Source organism: Cervus elaphus, chromosome 23, assembly GCF_910594005.1.
Source record: "Cervus elaphus chromosome 23, mCerEla1.1, whole genome shotgun sequence".
In the NCBI taxonomy this organism is placed as follows: domain Eukaryota; kingdom Metazoa; phylum Chordata; class Mammalia; order Artiodactyla; family Cervidae; genus Cervus; species Cervus elaphus.
The window spans coordinates 54,548,456-54,564,623 of NC_057837.1; the positions used below are offsets into that span (position 1 = coordinate 54,548,456).

The 16,168-nt window shown below is 60.2% G+C and overlaps 1 protein-coding gene across 2 annotated transcripts; it reads left to right on the top strand.

The window, feature by feature from the left end:
• The first annotated feature begins 598 nt into the window (after positions 1-598).
• Positions 599-10,765, top strand: GATA5 (GATA binding protein 5). 2 transcript variants are annotated; one of them, XM_043885045.1, is made up of 7 exons: positions 599-940; positions 1,125-1,690; positions 2,997-3,169; positions 8,556-8,681; positions 9,160-9,247; positions 9,526-9,653; positions 9,989-10,765. In XM_043885045.1, exons 2-7 carry the CDS (start codon positions 1,153-1,155, stop codon positions 10,142-10,144), a joined length of 1,209 nt encoding a protein of 402 aa, XP_043740980.1. In that variant the 5' UTR covers positions 599-940; positions 1,125-1,152; the 3' UTR covers positions 10,145-10,765. The 2 variants fall into 2 exon arrangements, with proteins under 2 accessions (XP_043740980.1, XP_043740979.1); XM_043885044.1 differs by having other exon boundaries at positions 608-940; positions 2,994-3,169.
• Positions 10,766-16,168: the final 5,403 nt, after the last annotated feature.

Here is a 16,168-nt window from a genome sequence, read left to right on the forward strand (position 1 = left end):
CCCACCAAGGGGTGGAGGCAAGGACCTTGGGGAATGGAAGTGCCTCCAGACTGAGGCTGCCCGCCGGACCTGCGTCCCCAGCAGGGAATGAGAAGGGACAGTGGCCCTGCTTGGTCATTGAGGAAGCTGCGGGACTCCCATAGGACTTCGCCAGTGCCGTGGCCATGGAACAGGATCTGAGTTCAGGGGAACCGAGCTGGGCTGGGCTATCACTTTGGGAGCCAGATCCCTGCTAAGGGCCCCAGACCAAGGGCGCAATGAGGAGTCCGCACCACCATATCCATGATCGCTGCAGAGCCAGGGTCACAGACGCATTCACCGCAGCCCAAGACACTAAACCAGCCTTAGCCGCAGCCCGCCAATAACACCCATCAAGAAGGAGGGCTTCAAAAGCCCTAACACATTTAGAGAAGTCTCGGCGTCGGAGCTCCTCCGGGTAGGCGGCGCCGAGCACCTGGCTGGTTCGTGTTGCCCGCGTTGGCAAGGACTCAGCGCTGGCTGCCCCGGGCCGTGTGCGTCTGGTCGCCTATCCCGCGGAGCCCCGAGCGCCCGGCCTGCTTCGGTCACGTGGCACCGAGGCCGCAGCCCTGGCTCTGACCCCGCGGGGAGGGAGGGGAGGGCCCCCGGGAGGGAAGGGGCGGCGCGGCGGGGGCGGGCCAGGTCCGGGCGGAGCTGTACCGAGGGGCGGCCGAGGAGCCGGGTCGCGAAACCGCAAGGACCCCGGCTTCCAGACTGCAGCCCGCCGCCCGCCGCGCCCTCGCGCCTTCGGATCCCCACGACCAGCGGGCGAGTACCGCAGCCGGGCCCGGCCGCTCGCCCCTACCCAGCCGGGCTCCTTCTCCCAGAGCCCAGAGCCTGCGCCCTGCGGACCCGCCGGTTTCTCCTTCTCTGTGCCCACTGAGCCCACCTGGGAACCTCGGAAGCCCCGGCTGTGAAAGAGGTGAGCTCCGCGTTGTGGCTGCGCCCGGATGCCCCACGGGCCGCTCGAGCCGACCCTGCCCCCGGCTATCCTGTCCCCGCGGGTTCCCACCCCAGGAACCTCCCAGCTGGGGATCCAAAAGCGCGACTCGAGCGATAGCACCTGTGGGGCACAGTGGCCGTGACCTGGACGCCCGTCCCTCTAGTCTGCAGGTCAAGGCCACGCCAGGGAAGATGTACCAGAGTCTGGCGCTGGCCCCGAGCCCCAGTCAGACCGCCTACGCGGACTCGGGCGCCTTTCTGCACACGCCGGGCGCCGGCTCCCCAGTGTTCGTGCCGCCCGCGCGGGTCCCCTCCATGCTGCCCTACCTGCCGGCGTGCGAACCGGGCCCGCAGGCTCCCGCAATCACCGCGCACCCCAGCTGGGCGCAGGCGGCCACGGCAGACTCGTCAGCGTTTGGCTCCGGCAGCCCCCACCCACCGGCCGCTCCGCCGCCGGGGACCACTGCCTTCCCCTTTGCGCACAGTTCCCCGGGGCCCGGAGGCGGCACCGGGACCCGGGACAGCGGCGCCTTTCAGGGCGCGATGCTGGCTCGGGAGCAGTACCCAGCGGCGCTCGGGAGGCCCGTGAGCTCCTCATACCCCACAGCTTACCCTGCCTACATGAGCGCGGAAGTGGCCCCGTCCTGGACTTCTGGACCCCTGGACGGCAGCGTCCTGCACAGCTTACAGGGCCTCCCGGCTGGCCTCCCTGGCCGCAGGGCCACCTTCGGTGAGTGCGGGACTGGGAACTGGCTCCACTGACCAGGGTCCTGGGTGCTGGCGGTACCCGGATGCAAACCCGCACCCTGCGAAATGCCCCCCTCTCCAGGATCAGGGCTTTTTCAGCCAGGTGGGACACCAGCTTGGGGCAGGCCCAGACCCCGGGGAACGTGTAAACCTGGGTGGAAATCCGCGACTGCTGGCACCTCACCCACACCAAGATGAAAACCCGGTCTTGAGATCCTTTATACACATATCTGTTTTCGCTTTTCGTTCATCCAAACCCAGTATCCTGGGATCATACCATTTAGAGCCTATGTCTTAAACGGTTTTTATGAAAAGTTTGGGAAATGACTTTTTTTTTTTTTTAATGCTCAAAATTCTCGTTTATTTAAGTAAACCACCACATTCGTCTCTGTTCTAAAATGTTTACATATTCTAATTTGAGACCCAGTCCCAGTCCCTCTCTGGGATCTAAATTTGAGTGATCGGATTCCAGACCTGTAAAGCTGAGAATTGCTCCCCACCCCCCTTCTGAGTAGTGGGCGCCACCGACCCTTTCTCACCCCTGCTCCCCCAAAACCAAGGCCACTCCTTTTTTTTTTTTTTTTTTTTTTGCTGCTCCGGTCTTTTAGCCTACACTCCTCCTCAGCTCCTTGGCAGCAACGGCGCAGGAAGCGGGATCCACTTGACCCGGCCGCCGAGGCGCCCCACGCCTGGCGCCCACCCCCGGCCAGGCGATGATTGATCCCTGCCCCACCCCCACCCGATCCAGCCGCCCAAGTGTCGCCAGCGCCTGGCCAGGTCTGGAGGGGCCTGGAGGCCGCGCCGCTGTGGCCGTGTGTGCTGCTCAAGTGGGAGGACTGTGCCGAGACCACGAAAGCTGACAGTGAAGGCACCGCGGTCCCTGTAGGATCCCGCGATCCCCGACTGCCCCTCCGATCGACCCGCGTGGGTCTTCTGCCAGTGAAGACGCTCCTGCCTCCCCACTGGTCAAAATTAGTGATACTGGACCCTGTTCCGAGTAGGGCAGTTAGTTCCTGTTGCCCTACCCAGGGTTGCATTTATTAACTCTCCCCCCACCTTATAAAGCATCCCTGACGAGTGACTTAAATCTGGCACAAACATCGCTGTGTGTGAATTTAAACTTAAAAAGAAAGTTAGATTAAAAAAAAAGAAAGTTAGACAAAGTAAATTAGCAAAATAAAGGCACAAAAGGGAAGGGAAGGAAAAGGTGGTGCGAACGCGGCGGCTCAGCGGCTCCCGGGAAGGGCCCGAGCCTCGTCCAGCGGCCGCCCGCCTTGCTCCCGCAGCAGCTGAGCTCCTGGAGGAGTTCCCCGGCGAGGGGCGTGAGTGCGTCAACTGCGGGGCCCTGTCCACGCCGCTGTGGCGTCGCGACGGCACCGGCCACTACCTGTGCAACGCCTGTGGCCTCTACCACAAGATGAACGGTGTCAACCGGCCCCTCGTGCGGCCGCAGAAGCGCCTGGTGAGTGCGGGCGGCCGGGCCGGTCTTCCTCGATCACAGCCTGGGAGCCAGTGGAGCTCCGGGACGGGGAGGGGAGGCTCGGGCAGGATGACAGCACCTGGCCCACTGCCACGGTCCCCCTGTGATGGGGCCTGCTCCCCCAGAGGGTCTGTGGGGTCTCCCCCAAGGGGCTGGGCTGCTCTGAGCTTGACACTGAACCTCCTGTGCCGGGGATCACTGTGCGCCGGCTGGGGACTCAGCCTTGTGACTCTGGGGACTTTGGGCTGCCAGGTGGTGGGGCGGTGGAGAAGTAAGATGACCTGGCCCTCATATGGGACTGGAGGGAAAAGTGGCCGCTGGATGCTGGCTTTGTTGGCTGACAGTGACTCTTACAGGGGAGGGACACTGGGACCGCTGCCCCTGATATTGCAAGGATGGGTCCAGACCAGGTGTGCGGTCGTTCGCTGGGGGAGATTCGTTTTCACTTTCGCTTCTCTCTGCTGTATGGCTGGTTAGCGAGTAGGGGACTGGGCGCCCGAGTTTTGCCCACAGCAGGGCAGAGTCCCCAGAAGCCGTGTAAAGGTTTCCAGTTGCTTCGTTCTCTGCCGTTTTGCAGGCAAACTTTGATGGTCAAGTAATTCTGTCAGTAATTCCATCTGTCCAAAGTCGGGGGGTCGCAAGGGCTTCTTCCCGGGTCCGGGCTAAGGCTTGTGGGAGCCCTACAGGTGGCTTGTTCTGGTGTGTCAGGCCCTGGAGTGTGGAAGGGCTTTCCATGGCAGATGCTGTGGAATGGGCCTGCCACGGCTGCAGGGGCGGTCAGTCACAGGCCTTTACTGGAAACCTTTACTGAAGGTTTCCTTTACTGAAGGCCTTTACTGAAGCCCCAGCTATGGCGGCACCGGGGCTGGACGCTCTGAGGCCCCAAAACGGGTGGGCAGGAAGCAGGACTGAGGCGGTCAGCAGCTTGAGGGCAGCTACTGTTTCTCTTCCTCTGATCTGGCCTGGATTCGGAGGCTCTGTGGGTCCCCCACCTCTCTGCACCCGTGTGGTGCCGCTCACAGAGAGGGTTGCCCTCAGAGTTCACAGCACCCCCACTGTTGTGTCTGCCTGTATTCATGCCCACAGCCCAGACAATGTCTGTTGTGGCCTCCGGGAAGGGGAAACTGAGGCCAAGGGAGAGGGTCCTAGGGGGCTGTGACCTAGGCTGGCTCCCTCCTCTTACTCCCTCTGCTTTTCTTGGGTCAGCCCTGAACCGGGTGCTGAGTACACAGGAGAGGTGGGCCATCCTCTCCACCTCATCCCTTGCAGGGCTCACCTCCCGGCAGAAAATTCCTAACTTGAGGGTGGGCGGGCAGAGGCCACCATCTGCACGCTGAGGCATCTACATTAACAACAGCCAGGTGACCACCAGGGGCTTCCCTGGACTCGCAGCCGGCTAGCGGCAACCCCAGGCTCAGACCAGGACTGTGGCCTCGAGTTCCCACAATGCCCCACTCACGCTGAGCCTCCTGACTCTGCCCTGGGTCTTCTTGTCTAGCCCCCTGCGAGCTGAATTCAGGAACTGCCCACTACTTGCTGGAAAGGGAAATTGGACAGCCGTGGCCAGCGCCATGGGTGGGCTGAGGACAGACAGGCGCTTGGCCTGGTGAAGCCTCTGTTTCCAAGTCTGGGGACATGAAACAATTAGCTTTGGGGTGCCATCTAGGATGGGGGAATTCCTGCATGTCTGCTCATCTCCCTGAGGCTGCAGGGCCTGGAGGGCGAGCATTCTGCCTGCCCTGAGTCCAGGCCCACATGAACCTGAATGTAAAACACACCCAGGAAGTGTTTGCCAAGCGGTGCTGAGGTTCAGGGCATCCTCATGGCCCCTGTACTCCCCGTGTCTCCCTGAGCAGGCTCCTAGGGGGCTCCTCTCACTGGCTGCAGGGTGCCTGCCTGTCCCTCAGGGTGGCCCCACTGCTCACTGCGTGGCTGGTCCTTGCAGGGCCAGGCTCCACGTGAAAACCCCAAGATTCTCAGAGTCCCAAGGCCAGAGCCCCGCCCATGTGCTCCTGGCCAAGGAGGTGCTGGGCTGGTCACCCCAGGCTTGCCCCCACTCTGGGGCCTCACTCTCCCTGGAGTGTGAGCAGAAGTGATGGCTCAGGAGGGCCCTCTCCAGGAAGAGCTGGTCTCGCCCTCCTTTAAATAATTCCAAACGTCCTAGAAGCTTGTCACCAAGAATACAGGAATGTGACGATGACAAGTGTGCATCCCCTCCTCCCAGCAGGAGCCCCTGGCTGTTCTACCTTTTGCCTCCTGTGTGTATCTTGGGTTGCAGGGTAGGGCTTACACCTTTGACCCAAGGCTTCCGTCAGTGAAGACGAGTAGTGGGGGGTTGTCGCAGTGGCTTTGCTGATGTGTGCCTGCGGCCAGGGTCTCTGCGAGTGCCACTTGCCCTGGCCTGACCCCTGAACATCAGAGCCCAGAAGCCAGACTCTGAGGACGGCAGGCCTGTGAGCCTGAGGCTGGTTCTGGCCCCAGCTCCAGGACATGGCTGTGCCATGGACAGCCCAGCTTCCTTGGGACACTCACCAGCCCCGGGTGAGCCTTCCTTGCACAGCCTCGCATCCACAGCACATGCTGCCCCAAGTGCGGGGGGGCTCCCACGTCCATCACAAGTCCATCAGGCTAAGTGTCCCCAGGTCTCCCCGCCAAGAGCACGCGGAAGACCTGTTTGAAATGGCAGCGTCTTTGCTGCTCCACCACCTGCAGCCTTTACTTTCCCAATACCCTCTCCAGAGCCCCCCACCCCTGCCAGCCCCCCACCCGGCTCCAGCTGCCCCCTACCCTCATTCCTCTGGATGCCTAGATCCTTGTGGAACCTGGCACTCAGGCCAGCTCTGCCACTGGCTTTGAATTTCCACTTCTTTTGAAAAGAACCGACTGAAAGAGAAAAAGAAAACGCAGGCTGGAGAGGCCCAGCGATTAGGGGGCCCTGAGAGTGGCCAGGCCTGGCCGCCTGGCCTGGCCATGGGTGCAGAAGGACAGAGGGAGGCTCTGGGTGTCCGTGGATAGCCCCGGGGATGTGGCCACGGGGTGTGTTCAGCCAAGGGAGGAGGTTCTGTCCACCCCGGGACCACCCCTGCACCCTGGCCTCTCATTGTCTGAGCTTCAGTTCCCTACCCCCTGTAAGACGCAGGCACTGAGGGGATGGAAAAAGATAAATCAACAAACGTGTCTGAGAATTTTGTCAAGGCCATTCTTTTTACCCATTTTCTTGATTTTAATCTGATTTCCAGTTTATGGATTTTAATCTATGCTCACTGGAGAAATGTTCAAACGTGACTTTCGGGTTTCGCTGCACCCCCAGGGTCCAGGAGGTGGGTTCACACCACCTGAGCTTGTGTCCTGTGTATACTCGGTCCACCTGAGGAAGTTTCTGCCCCTCCACCACCCGAGTTGGTGTGCGTAGTTCTGCTGCTTCCTAGATGCATGGGCGACTCTGGGGGACGCGTGGGGGCACGTGTGTCCGCAGTGGTGCCCACGTGTGTGCAGCTGTGTGGTGTGTTGTTGAAAACAGTGCTGGCATGAAGGCCTCGCATGGGTCTCTTTACGCCCTTGCGATAGTGTTCCTATAGGAAGGATTTTAGCAGGAAGTGGCCAGACAGCCCAGGAGACAGCACTCCTGTGACCCCTGAGTTTCAGTGATGTCAACTTTTTTTTTTTTGGAATGTGGGATGGCTGTGTGAACTCTAAGGGGGCAAAAGTTGGTAAGAGCCCCCGAGGGTCCCAGCTTGTTTGGAGGGGAGGGGCCTCAGGCCATGGTCCTCCTGGTCTGAAGGCACAGCAGGAGTAAGGAACCATGATGTAGCCCGGGAAGGTAGGTCAGGGTGACCAGATTGATTACTAAATGCACAGTTAGGTGTGAATTTCACACAAAAAATAAATAGCATTTTAAATGTGTCCCAAATATTGCGTAGAGTGTACTTACAGAAAATATTTACTGTTTATCTGAAATTCACTTCTAACTGGGCATCCTGTTTGCATGTTTGTTCAATCTAGGAACCTTGGGGAGGTCCCAAGAACCTCCTCCCACCTTAAGAAAATGAATGGACTGGGGGCTCAGGAGATTCTGGACCGGTGGTGGGGGGAGCGGCAGCAGGGATGGGAGGAGATGCTGCCTCATGCGGGACAGTGGGCTCCGGGGGGTGCTGCGCCTCCATTTGGGCATAGCTCCCTGCAGCCGAGAGGCAGATGGAAGGGAGGAAAGGGGACAGGGAGGACAGAGACTCGGGTAGTGTCCAGTAAAAGCAACTGCTCTCTAGACAAGGTCAGGACGTGGTTGCCAGCCCTCCAGGGCGGTGTCAGGCTGGGGGCCACTTGACCGGGGGGCTGGGGCTCCTGTGTCAGGGCCGTGTCCCACCATCTGCCCTGGGGCTGCGGCCACCACTGACCTTCCACTTCTGCTGGGCCCAGGCCGGCCACCAGCTCTCTGCACTCCAACCAGGGCGCAGGTCCATCCCTAGGCCCCCAGGGAGACCACTGGTGATGCCTGCCAGGCTGGATGTCAGGCCCCATACGGCTGTGGCCTGGAGGCCGCCGGCCAGAGGGTGGGGTCTCTCCAGCCGGGCCAGGAGCTCCGGCCCTGCCCTCCCTCCGGAGCCTCCTAGGCCTCGTCCTTTCTCTGTCTTGGCCTTTGTGCCCCGGATCCCAAGGCAGAGTCCTGCCCTGGAGATCGGAGGCCGGGCCTCAGACTAAACAGGGCGGATTCCCTGAACTTCTGACAGCTGCCCAACCCAGGGAGGGAGGAGATGAGGCTTTTCCAGGTCTGTGTCTTCTTGGGAATGGTTGGTGGGGGTCTCCAGACAGGCCCCACTCTCCCTCCCAGGCCAGTGAGCAGCAAGGGCAGATGTGGACACCCACTGCCCACTGTCTGGTGCAAGCAGTTGAGCTGAGCATGTGCTCAGAGCCCCAAGTCTTCAGAGGCAGGCCCCCTGAATGTTCAGTCTGGGGTCTGACCCGAGGGGGCCCTATGGCCCCTAGGGGTACTGTTCCACCACAGAAATACAGAGTGAAGGCCCAGGGTTGGTTAAAAAGAGGCCACAATGGAAACCCAGCAGCCTGTGTGTCCTGCACTCCTCACAAGATCCTGACCCCGCAATGGACCTAGGCAGGTCTGCTGTCACCCCAATTTTATTGATAGGGAAGCTGAGGCCCAGAAGGGTGAAGTGACCTGTCCCAGGGCTCCTGGGCACTAGGTCAAAGCTCCTGCACACGAGGAATCTTGGGCAGCCTCAGGACCTTAGCGCCCAAAGGCCTCTCACCCAGCCCCTTGCATACCCAACCCCATAACTGGTCAGCCCTGAGCCCAGTGTCCATCCTCCTGCCCGGCTGCACCTGCCATGCTCACCCCGCCTCCCATCCACAGTCCTCATCCCGCCGGGCTGGCCTCTGCTGCACCAACTGCCACACCACCACCACCACCCTCTGGCGGCGCAACGCAGACGGCGAGCCGGTGTGCAACGCCTGCGGGCTCTACATGAAGCTGCACGGGGTGAGCGGGGCCATGGGGCTGCCGGCACAAGTGCACCCCCAGCCCGAGACGGGGCTGAGGAACCGGGTAGGGTGTCGATCAGGCAGGGCCTGGGCTGAGCAGGTACACGCCTGTACACATGTGGCCCCACTGCCCATACCATGCACACATGTTCCTGCTAGACTGGTGGTACAGACGGGCTCTCGGAAACCATAGCTTCACTGCAGCTTCCCTGCAGCCATTCAGCCTGGGACAGAGGCTAGACACCCCCAGGGCTCTTCTGGACCCTCCAGCCCCCAGCCCTGGGAGGCTGGGGTGGGACAGGCTTCGCCCCACCCTGCCTGAAGGAAAGCACTGAGCCTGGGGGTTAGCAACTCCCCAAACAGGGCCACAGCAGTGACTAGCTCTGCAGGGCTGAGATCCTGGCAGATGGCCGTGCAAGAGGCCACAGGTGTGACTGCAGACAGTGACTAGCCATCCACCCCTGCCTCCCTGCCAGGTACCGCGGCCCCTGGCGATGAAGAAAGAGAGCATCCAGACACGGAAACGGAAGCCAAAGAACATTGCCAAGACCAAGGGCTCCTCAGGTATGGGGGCCAGGGCTGGGTGAGGCCTCCTATGGGGAATCACTCTGGGTGCTTCACATTCCACCATTAGGGATTCACATGTTTGGTGCAAGCATCATCTTCCTGAAGTGCGAGTCCCTGCCACTGCCCTGGGATGGTTCTGGCTGGGGAGGGACTGGGGTGGCCTGAGTTCATGGCATGAGGCAGGGGCTCCAGTGGAGGAGGCCACATCCACTCCCACCCCATGTTACCAGATCTGCAGTGTCTATAAATGCCCCATCTTCCCTCACCCCTGCCAGGGTCTGCAGGACACACCACAGCCTCCCCACCAGCCTCTGTCCCTGACCCAGAGGTTTCAGCAGCCACTTTGAAGCCCGAGCCCAGCCTGGCATCCCCTTCATGCCCCGGGCCCAGTGTCACCTCCCAGGTAAGGAAGACGGGGTGGGTGGGGTGCGCAGAGCTGGTTCCCAAGCACTTCCGGGAGGAGCCCTGGCATCTTGGCCAAGTCAGAGCCCCCACGGGCCCCTCCTGGAAACTCGGGGCTGGACACACAGCTGGCCGATGGAGCCAGGGGGTGCCCTGTGGCCAACACTGACTGAGAACCCTTCCGAGGTTATCACATCGTTCCTCACAAGGAGTGCCCACCCCATTCCAGGAGCTGAGGAAGCCCCTTAGGGGAGACCTTCCTGTTGAAGGGCTCCCACCCTCAGGTGGGCCAGCCAACTATTCCCAAGGCTCACACATGGCCCGTCCTCCCTGCAGGGCTCTGCACAGGTGGATGACCCCCTGGCCCCCAGCCACCTGGAGTTCAAGTTCGAGCCTGAGGACTTTGCTTTGCCTTCTGCAGCCCTGGGCCAGCAGGCTGGCCTTGGCGGGGCCCTGCGCCAGGAGGCCTGGTGTGCACTGGCTTTAGCCTAGGTACCTGGGCACCCCATGGACCCACCTCGCTGCCTCTTTACTCCAACACAAAAGGAGACCGCCAGGCCTGCTGCTAGAAGAGACTGGAGCCAGCTGGACCTGGAAGAGCTGGGTGTCCCTCAACGCGGCGGCCATGGCCTTCTGTGTAGATAGGAGGAGGGCTCGAGCCCCCTCCCTGGACAGCAAGGGACCTTCAAGTGATGTGCAAGGCTCTGGCTGACCCAGGGCTCCCAGCCCCCACTTGAATTCTGTCGTCAACACTTGCCGTCGTCATGTTTACAGGTTGTAGCAGCAGGAAAAAACACCTTCCTGTTGTAAAACCAAGATCACAGGTGAAACGACTGAGGCCAGGCAGCAGCAGGGGACGAGGGGGCTGCCAGACACAGGGCTTCCCTGGCCTCCCTCAGGCTGCCCACTTCCCATGTTTGATGGATAGAGACACGGCATGGAGACCTTGCCCTCCTTGGAGCATGGGACAACCAGGGACAGATGGGCAGGTTGTGCACCGTACCAGGATGCCACCCCGAGGGGCCGATCACATTGTAGTCATCGTGGACTGGTATTTATTTGTATGGTTTTCCCCAGACAGGGCAGTAAAGAGCCTTCCTTGTTCTGACTGAATCTGTGGCTATATTGTGACCATTTCGTACGTCAAGGTACGTGGGACCCCCATTTTGACCCACAGGGGCACTCTCAGGGCCGATGGTGGGGTGACCACAGGTCCTGGCTCATCTGGGTCTGTCCCAGCAGCATCACCAATAATACCCCCTTTCACTTACAAAGCCATCCCCCACCCCAGGGCTGGATGACAGATTAGCTGTTGTGCTGGGTAGAGGCACCTCTGCCCAAGGAGCTGACAACGGCTCACAGCCTGACGGCAGAGGCAGCAGAGAGTGGGGCCCCCTGCAGAAGGGCCCCTCCATCCCTCCCATCCTGCAGCTGCCCTTCACCAACAAGACCTTCTGATTTTTCCATGGAAGCCAGAAACTGGGCTTTCTTTTTTTAATGTAAAATCTTCCAATTGAAAGCTTTCACCTCCAACTCCCAATTTGATTCAGAAAGCTCAAGTTTTGTAAACCATCTAGAACAGCCACTGTCGTGCTATCCTATGTAAAAACGTCTCCTTCGTATTTAAGAACACTCATCCTTCCTGAATGTGTCCCTTCATCCTGAGTCTGTACCTCGAGATTCAACCAGCTGCGTCTCCACATGACCTTGTCTTTTTTTTTTTTTTTTTAAGACAAACGACACCGTCAGAAAACATGTAAAATAAAAACTTGATTTTGCTCTCCTCTCCCCATCACCGGTGGGTTCCGGGCCTCACCCCTGCCTGCTGGGATCCATTCAGGTCGTTTCTCCTTCCAGAAACACGTCCCCGGGGGCCGGGCTGCAGGACCTCACTGGCTATCCTGGGTTGTGCCAGGGGTTCCTAAGGACTTGATGAGGCCCCTGAACACCGGGCGCCTTTGAGGGTGCCACCAACACAAGGGCGGGACACTGGGTGGAGCAGCCCAGGGACCACACTTTGAGAAGTCACCACTTGGAGGTCAGGCAGACTCCAGTCGAGCCCCTGTCCCTATCCTGGCCTGGGGCTCTAGGGGAGGGGGAGGGGCAGCAAACATCCCCCTGCAGAGTGAAGGAGTGATGCGGACAGAGGAGGTGGCGGGGAGTGCCGGGTGAGAACCATGAGACAGTGCCACCACTTCGGTGGTCGTGGTGGGAGCACCCCTCCTCCAAGTGAGCACCACACCCTGTGTGGACCAGCGAGTCTCCGACTCCTTCCTCCGAAGGGCAGGCTCCGATCTCCTTCCTCCCCAGAGAAAGAAAAAGCACCTGAGAAGTGGCAGGTGGCTGAGAGAGGTGACACAAGGCGCAGGGCCCCTGCAGGGCCCTGAGCGACCTGAGCAGTCTTCCTGGAGGAGCCTGCAGCTCCGTGAGCAGAATGCGGTAGGGAGGAGGGGGCTGGACGCCCCACCCAGGAAGAGAGGTCCTGAGAAGGAGTGTTTGGCAAAGAGGAAGGAAGAGGCCATCTCTTCCTCCTGGGATGGGGGAGGCTGAGCCCCCACCTCTGGACGTGAGGAGCTTCAGGGGAGAGCATCTCAGTTTAAGCCTTTCTCCCCAGCCTCTCTACAGGACCCGGAAGCTGTCAGGACCAGAGCCTGAATATAGCCGCCTGGCACCCCACTTCCTGCAGCTCTTCCTCCCGCCTGCCGGCCCCGCGGCTCTGCCCGGCCGGCCATAAACAACCGGATGAGCCGGGGAGGCTGGCAGGCGTGGGCAGCTCCAGGCCGCTTATCAGACGACAGGATGGAAAGAAAGGCCACTTCATCTGTGCTGCCTGCTGCCTGCACCTCATTTCCCACGTCTTTCAAACTAGAGCAGTGTCCAGGGAGCCTGGGTGGAGGGGGCCACAGCTCCTCCAGCTGGGGAAGCTCCCTCCCGTCCATGGGAAGTGTCCACCGAGCCCCGCTGTGCTCTGTCCTGGGTGCCTGGGGAAGGGAGAAGATCAGACTGGCCGGGGAAGCTGGAATATTGGGGACATGGCATAGAAACAGGGAGACCCAGGAGCACTGGGGTTTTTGATCCAGAAAAAGCATTTTCAGTGCACCCTTCTCCCCACTTAAAGCTCTTAACCTGTTGCCTCGCTCCAGACGCAGAACAGGGAGGCTGACAGCATCCCAGGGCAGTCTGGAAGCACAGCAGCTCCTCCCCCGGCCTGGCTGGGCATCCTCGAAGAGGATGTCAGGGTGGTGATCCCCAGTGGCTCCCCCTCGCTCTGCTTTCCCCAGTCTTGGGGAAAATGATGCTGTTAGTCAGCAGCATATCCCCTGCCCACAGCAGTATATCCCCTCTACACAGCAGGCGCATGTCCATCCTGTGGGCCCTTTAGTTGGGGCATCGCTGCCACGCAAGCTGCCTGCACCAGCTCAACCCTTCAGGGCAGCCAGGCCGCCGTGTCTAGCTGTGCCCAGACCCCCTGAGCTTCCTGGTGGAGCTGGGGCCAAAGTTAGTTTTCCCTTCGTTACTGAAAAATGTGGCTCTTTAAAAATGGGTGCCAATTCTGTAAGCCTCTCATCTGAAAACATCATGCGCTTCTTAAGAAGTGAAAATCGTCCTTTGGAGGAAGCAGTGCAGGTTACCCACTCTTTATCTGACCAGATAAGGGCCTTTCTTGGACAAGACCTGCTACTGTCGCCATCATCCTAGGCGAGCCATTCCGCCACCAAGCACGCAGGCTGCAGCCTCGGGGGACAGGGTGATAGATGTGTAGTCTTCCCTGCCCTCCCTCTGCCACAAGCCTGGGGGAAGTTCACAGGGCTCGGGGCGGTTGTCCTTCAGAAGTTCCAGCCCCCACGTAGGCCCCTACTCAGCAGAGGGGAAAGGAGGTCAAAGAGATCTAGCACCCCTGAGACTGTGAGGCTGCAGGCCCCAGGGTGCCCCGTCTTGCTCACGTGCACCTCAGTGGGGGCTGAACCGGCCCCAAAGAGGAGGGGGCTGGTGAGTCCCACAGTCCCACTGGAGCCAGGGTGGAGGGGGTCGGCCCTCGAAGACCACGTGGAAGCCACGGGGGGCAGCCCCCCCTGCAATGCCCTGCGAGGCCCGCCAAGATGTTGACACGGACGGCTCCAGCCGCCTTATTTATTATCTGATAAAGGGTTCTCGGCACCGCGGGTGGACGGCGTCTGGCCGCGCTGGGGCCTGGGAGAGGGAGGAGGCTGGGTGGGGGCCGGGGGCCGGAGCAGGCCTCCACACTGGACTCTGGGGCAGGACACACGGAGGAATCTAGACTTTTCCTTCTCCAGCCAACAGCCTTCCTTCACTGCCAACAAGCCTACAGGCCAAGGAGAAGCCCTGCTCCTGCACGGAGGGCCCCGGGGACCTCCTGAATGGGTGTCACACCTCCCGAGAACTGCACCCTACCCCGTGCTCCCCGTGGTTTCCAGAAAACCCCCAGCCGGGGGCCTCCTCTCCATCCAACCCCTCCCACCCAATTACTGCTGCAGCCCATCCCCCACCCTGCTGCTTGGCCTGAAGCTCAGACTTTCCATGATGCAAATCTGGGCCTGTTTCTCCTTTGCTTGCAAATGCTCTGGCCCAGGTACTGCCCAGCAACTGCATGGATGGTCCAGCTACCACCACCTTGTGGCCTCAGGGACCCCCTCCCAGCACCTGCATCACTTGGGTACGGGGACCCTCGCTGACCTCCAAACGTGTCACTCCTCTGGGCCTTTGTATGGGCTGTTCCCTCTGACTGTGCGCCTAACTAGGATGTGGTCCTCAAGGGTCAAGACCCCTGATGCCACCTCCTCCACAGAGCCTTCCTCGGGCAGTCAGAATCCGAAGACCTCCACCAGGCAGGGTTGTCATGGAAACAACCTAGCTGAACAACAAGAGGAGGTGGGCTAAATGGCCGAGCGAATGTATGTGGTAAGCCTCCTAAGAACATTTGACAATTACAGCTTAGCCCAGAGTTTTTTCCTTGAATCTTCCTTTTTTTATGACCAAGAAGGAGACAACTAGGGGCCATCCGTGGGGTCTCCATGTTCAGCCCCGCCCACCAATATCACCACCTCCCTGTGCATCTGAGAGAGACCCACATGAGGCTGCAGGGGAAGGGAGTTGGGGGGCTCCAGGACAGGCAAGGGCCATCTGGGGCCCCTTGGGGGCCTGGTCATCCTAGCGACCAGCTCAGAACCCTCAGACATCTCTCCCAGGCAGTGGGCTGCCCGTGGCCCCTGGTGCTGCCCCCTTTGGCAAGGATGGCTCCTCCCAGCTGATCACTTCCTGTCTGAGCATCCTAAAGTCTAATCCCCACCATTCCAGGCAAGGCCCAGCCCAGTGCCTCCTCTGCGGGGCTGCAGCCATCCTGACACCTGCCCATTCCGTAACCACAGATTTGAATATTCCTGTGCTTGCCTGGTCTCGCCCACTAGAACACAGCTTCCCTGTGAGCAGAGGCCTTGTCTAATCCATTCCCCTGTGTCTGGCGATGAGCCCAGCGCCTGGCCAACACTCAGTGATGGAGGAAGGAATGCATGGATAGACCATGGGCCCGGCCCCTGCTGACTTGTGGGGTTGGGCTGACTAGTCACCTCCACAAAGCTCATCCATCCACCTAGGGGTGACGGGCTTCTGACCGCCTTCTGTCACCCTTTAGGGCTCTCAGTCCTGCTGCGGATGCCAGCAATAGGGACAAAAGGCGTAGGGAGCCTAGGTATCGGGTGTCCCCAGAAATACAGATGTGAAATGAGACCCTGTACCTATCCTGGGTTGGGGGCTGGGTGGGCTGCAGGGCTCTTACATGTCCCTGGATGTTCTCAGGCCTGGACAGCAGTGTGCAGGGACCAGGAAAAGGAGGGGCCACTCAAAGTGCCGCTCGGCGGGCAGGCCTCACCCCAGAAGACCCATGGATGTTGCCCAGGCTGTGTCGGCCAGATTCTGGTTCCCAGAAGCTTGGAAACGACTCTGGGAGGGGAAGGGCAGGAAGCCCCACCATGCTCTGAAGGCTTCACTTCTGGCCTCTGATCTCATCGCTTCCGAGTCATATCTCCCGTGTGTAAAACGGGCCAAGTGGTTGGAGGTCACAATTTCCAAGTTCAGTTCTGGCATTTCTTTGCTTTTTAATATGCAGAGGCGCTCAGAACACAATCAGAGACTAGGCCTTTTGTCTTGACCTCCCAGAGGCCAGGAATACACCGCAGGCTCTGTGGAGGGAGTGAGGCTGCCCACCTGTGCGAGGAGAGGAGTGAGGCCATGTGGGGGCAGGATGGAGACAGAGGACATGGCGCAATGTTGACCCCTGACCTCCCCACCCCCAGGGTCTGGCAGTCACAGCCCCCTCTTCCCATGGCCTGTGCTGGGCCGTGTACCCCTGGACCCAAGGAGTCCCCCAGACCCTCTTTTCTGCACTGTGCTGCCTCTCGGAAGACAAGGCAGATACGAGGGGAGGGGGAGTGACAGAGCCCCTGCCACAGGTGAAGCAGGTGAGATCTACCAAAGAATTTGGAGGACATACCCCCCATA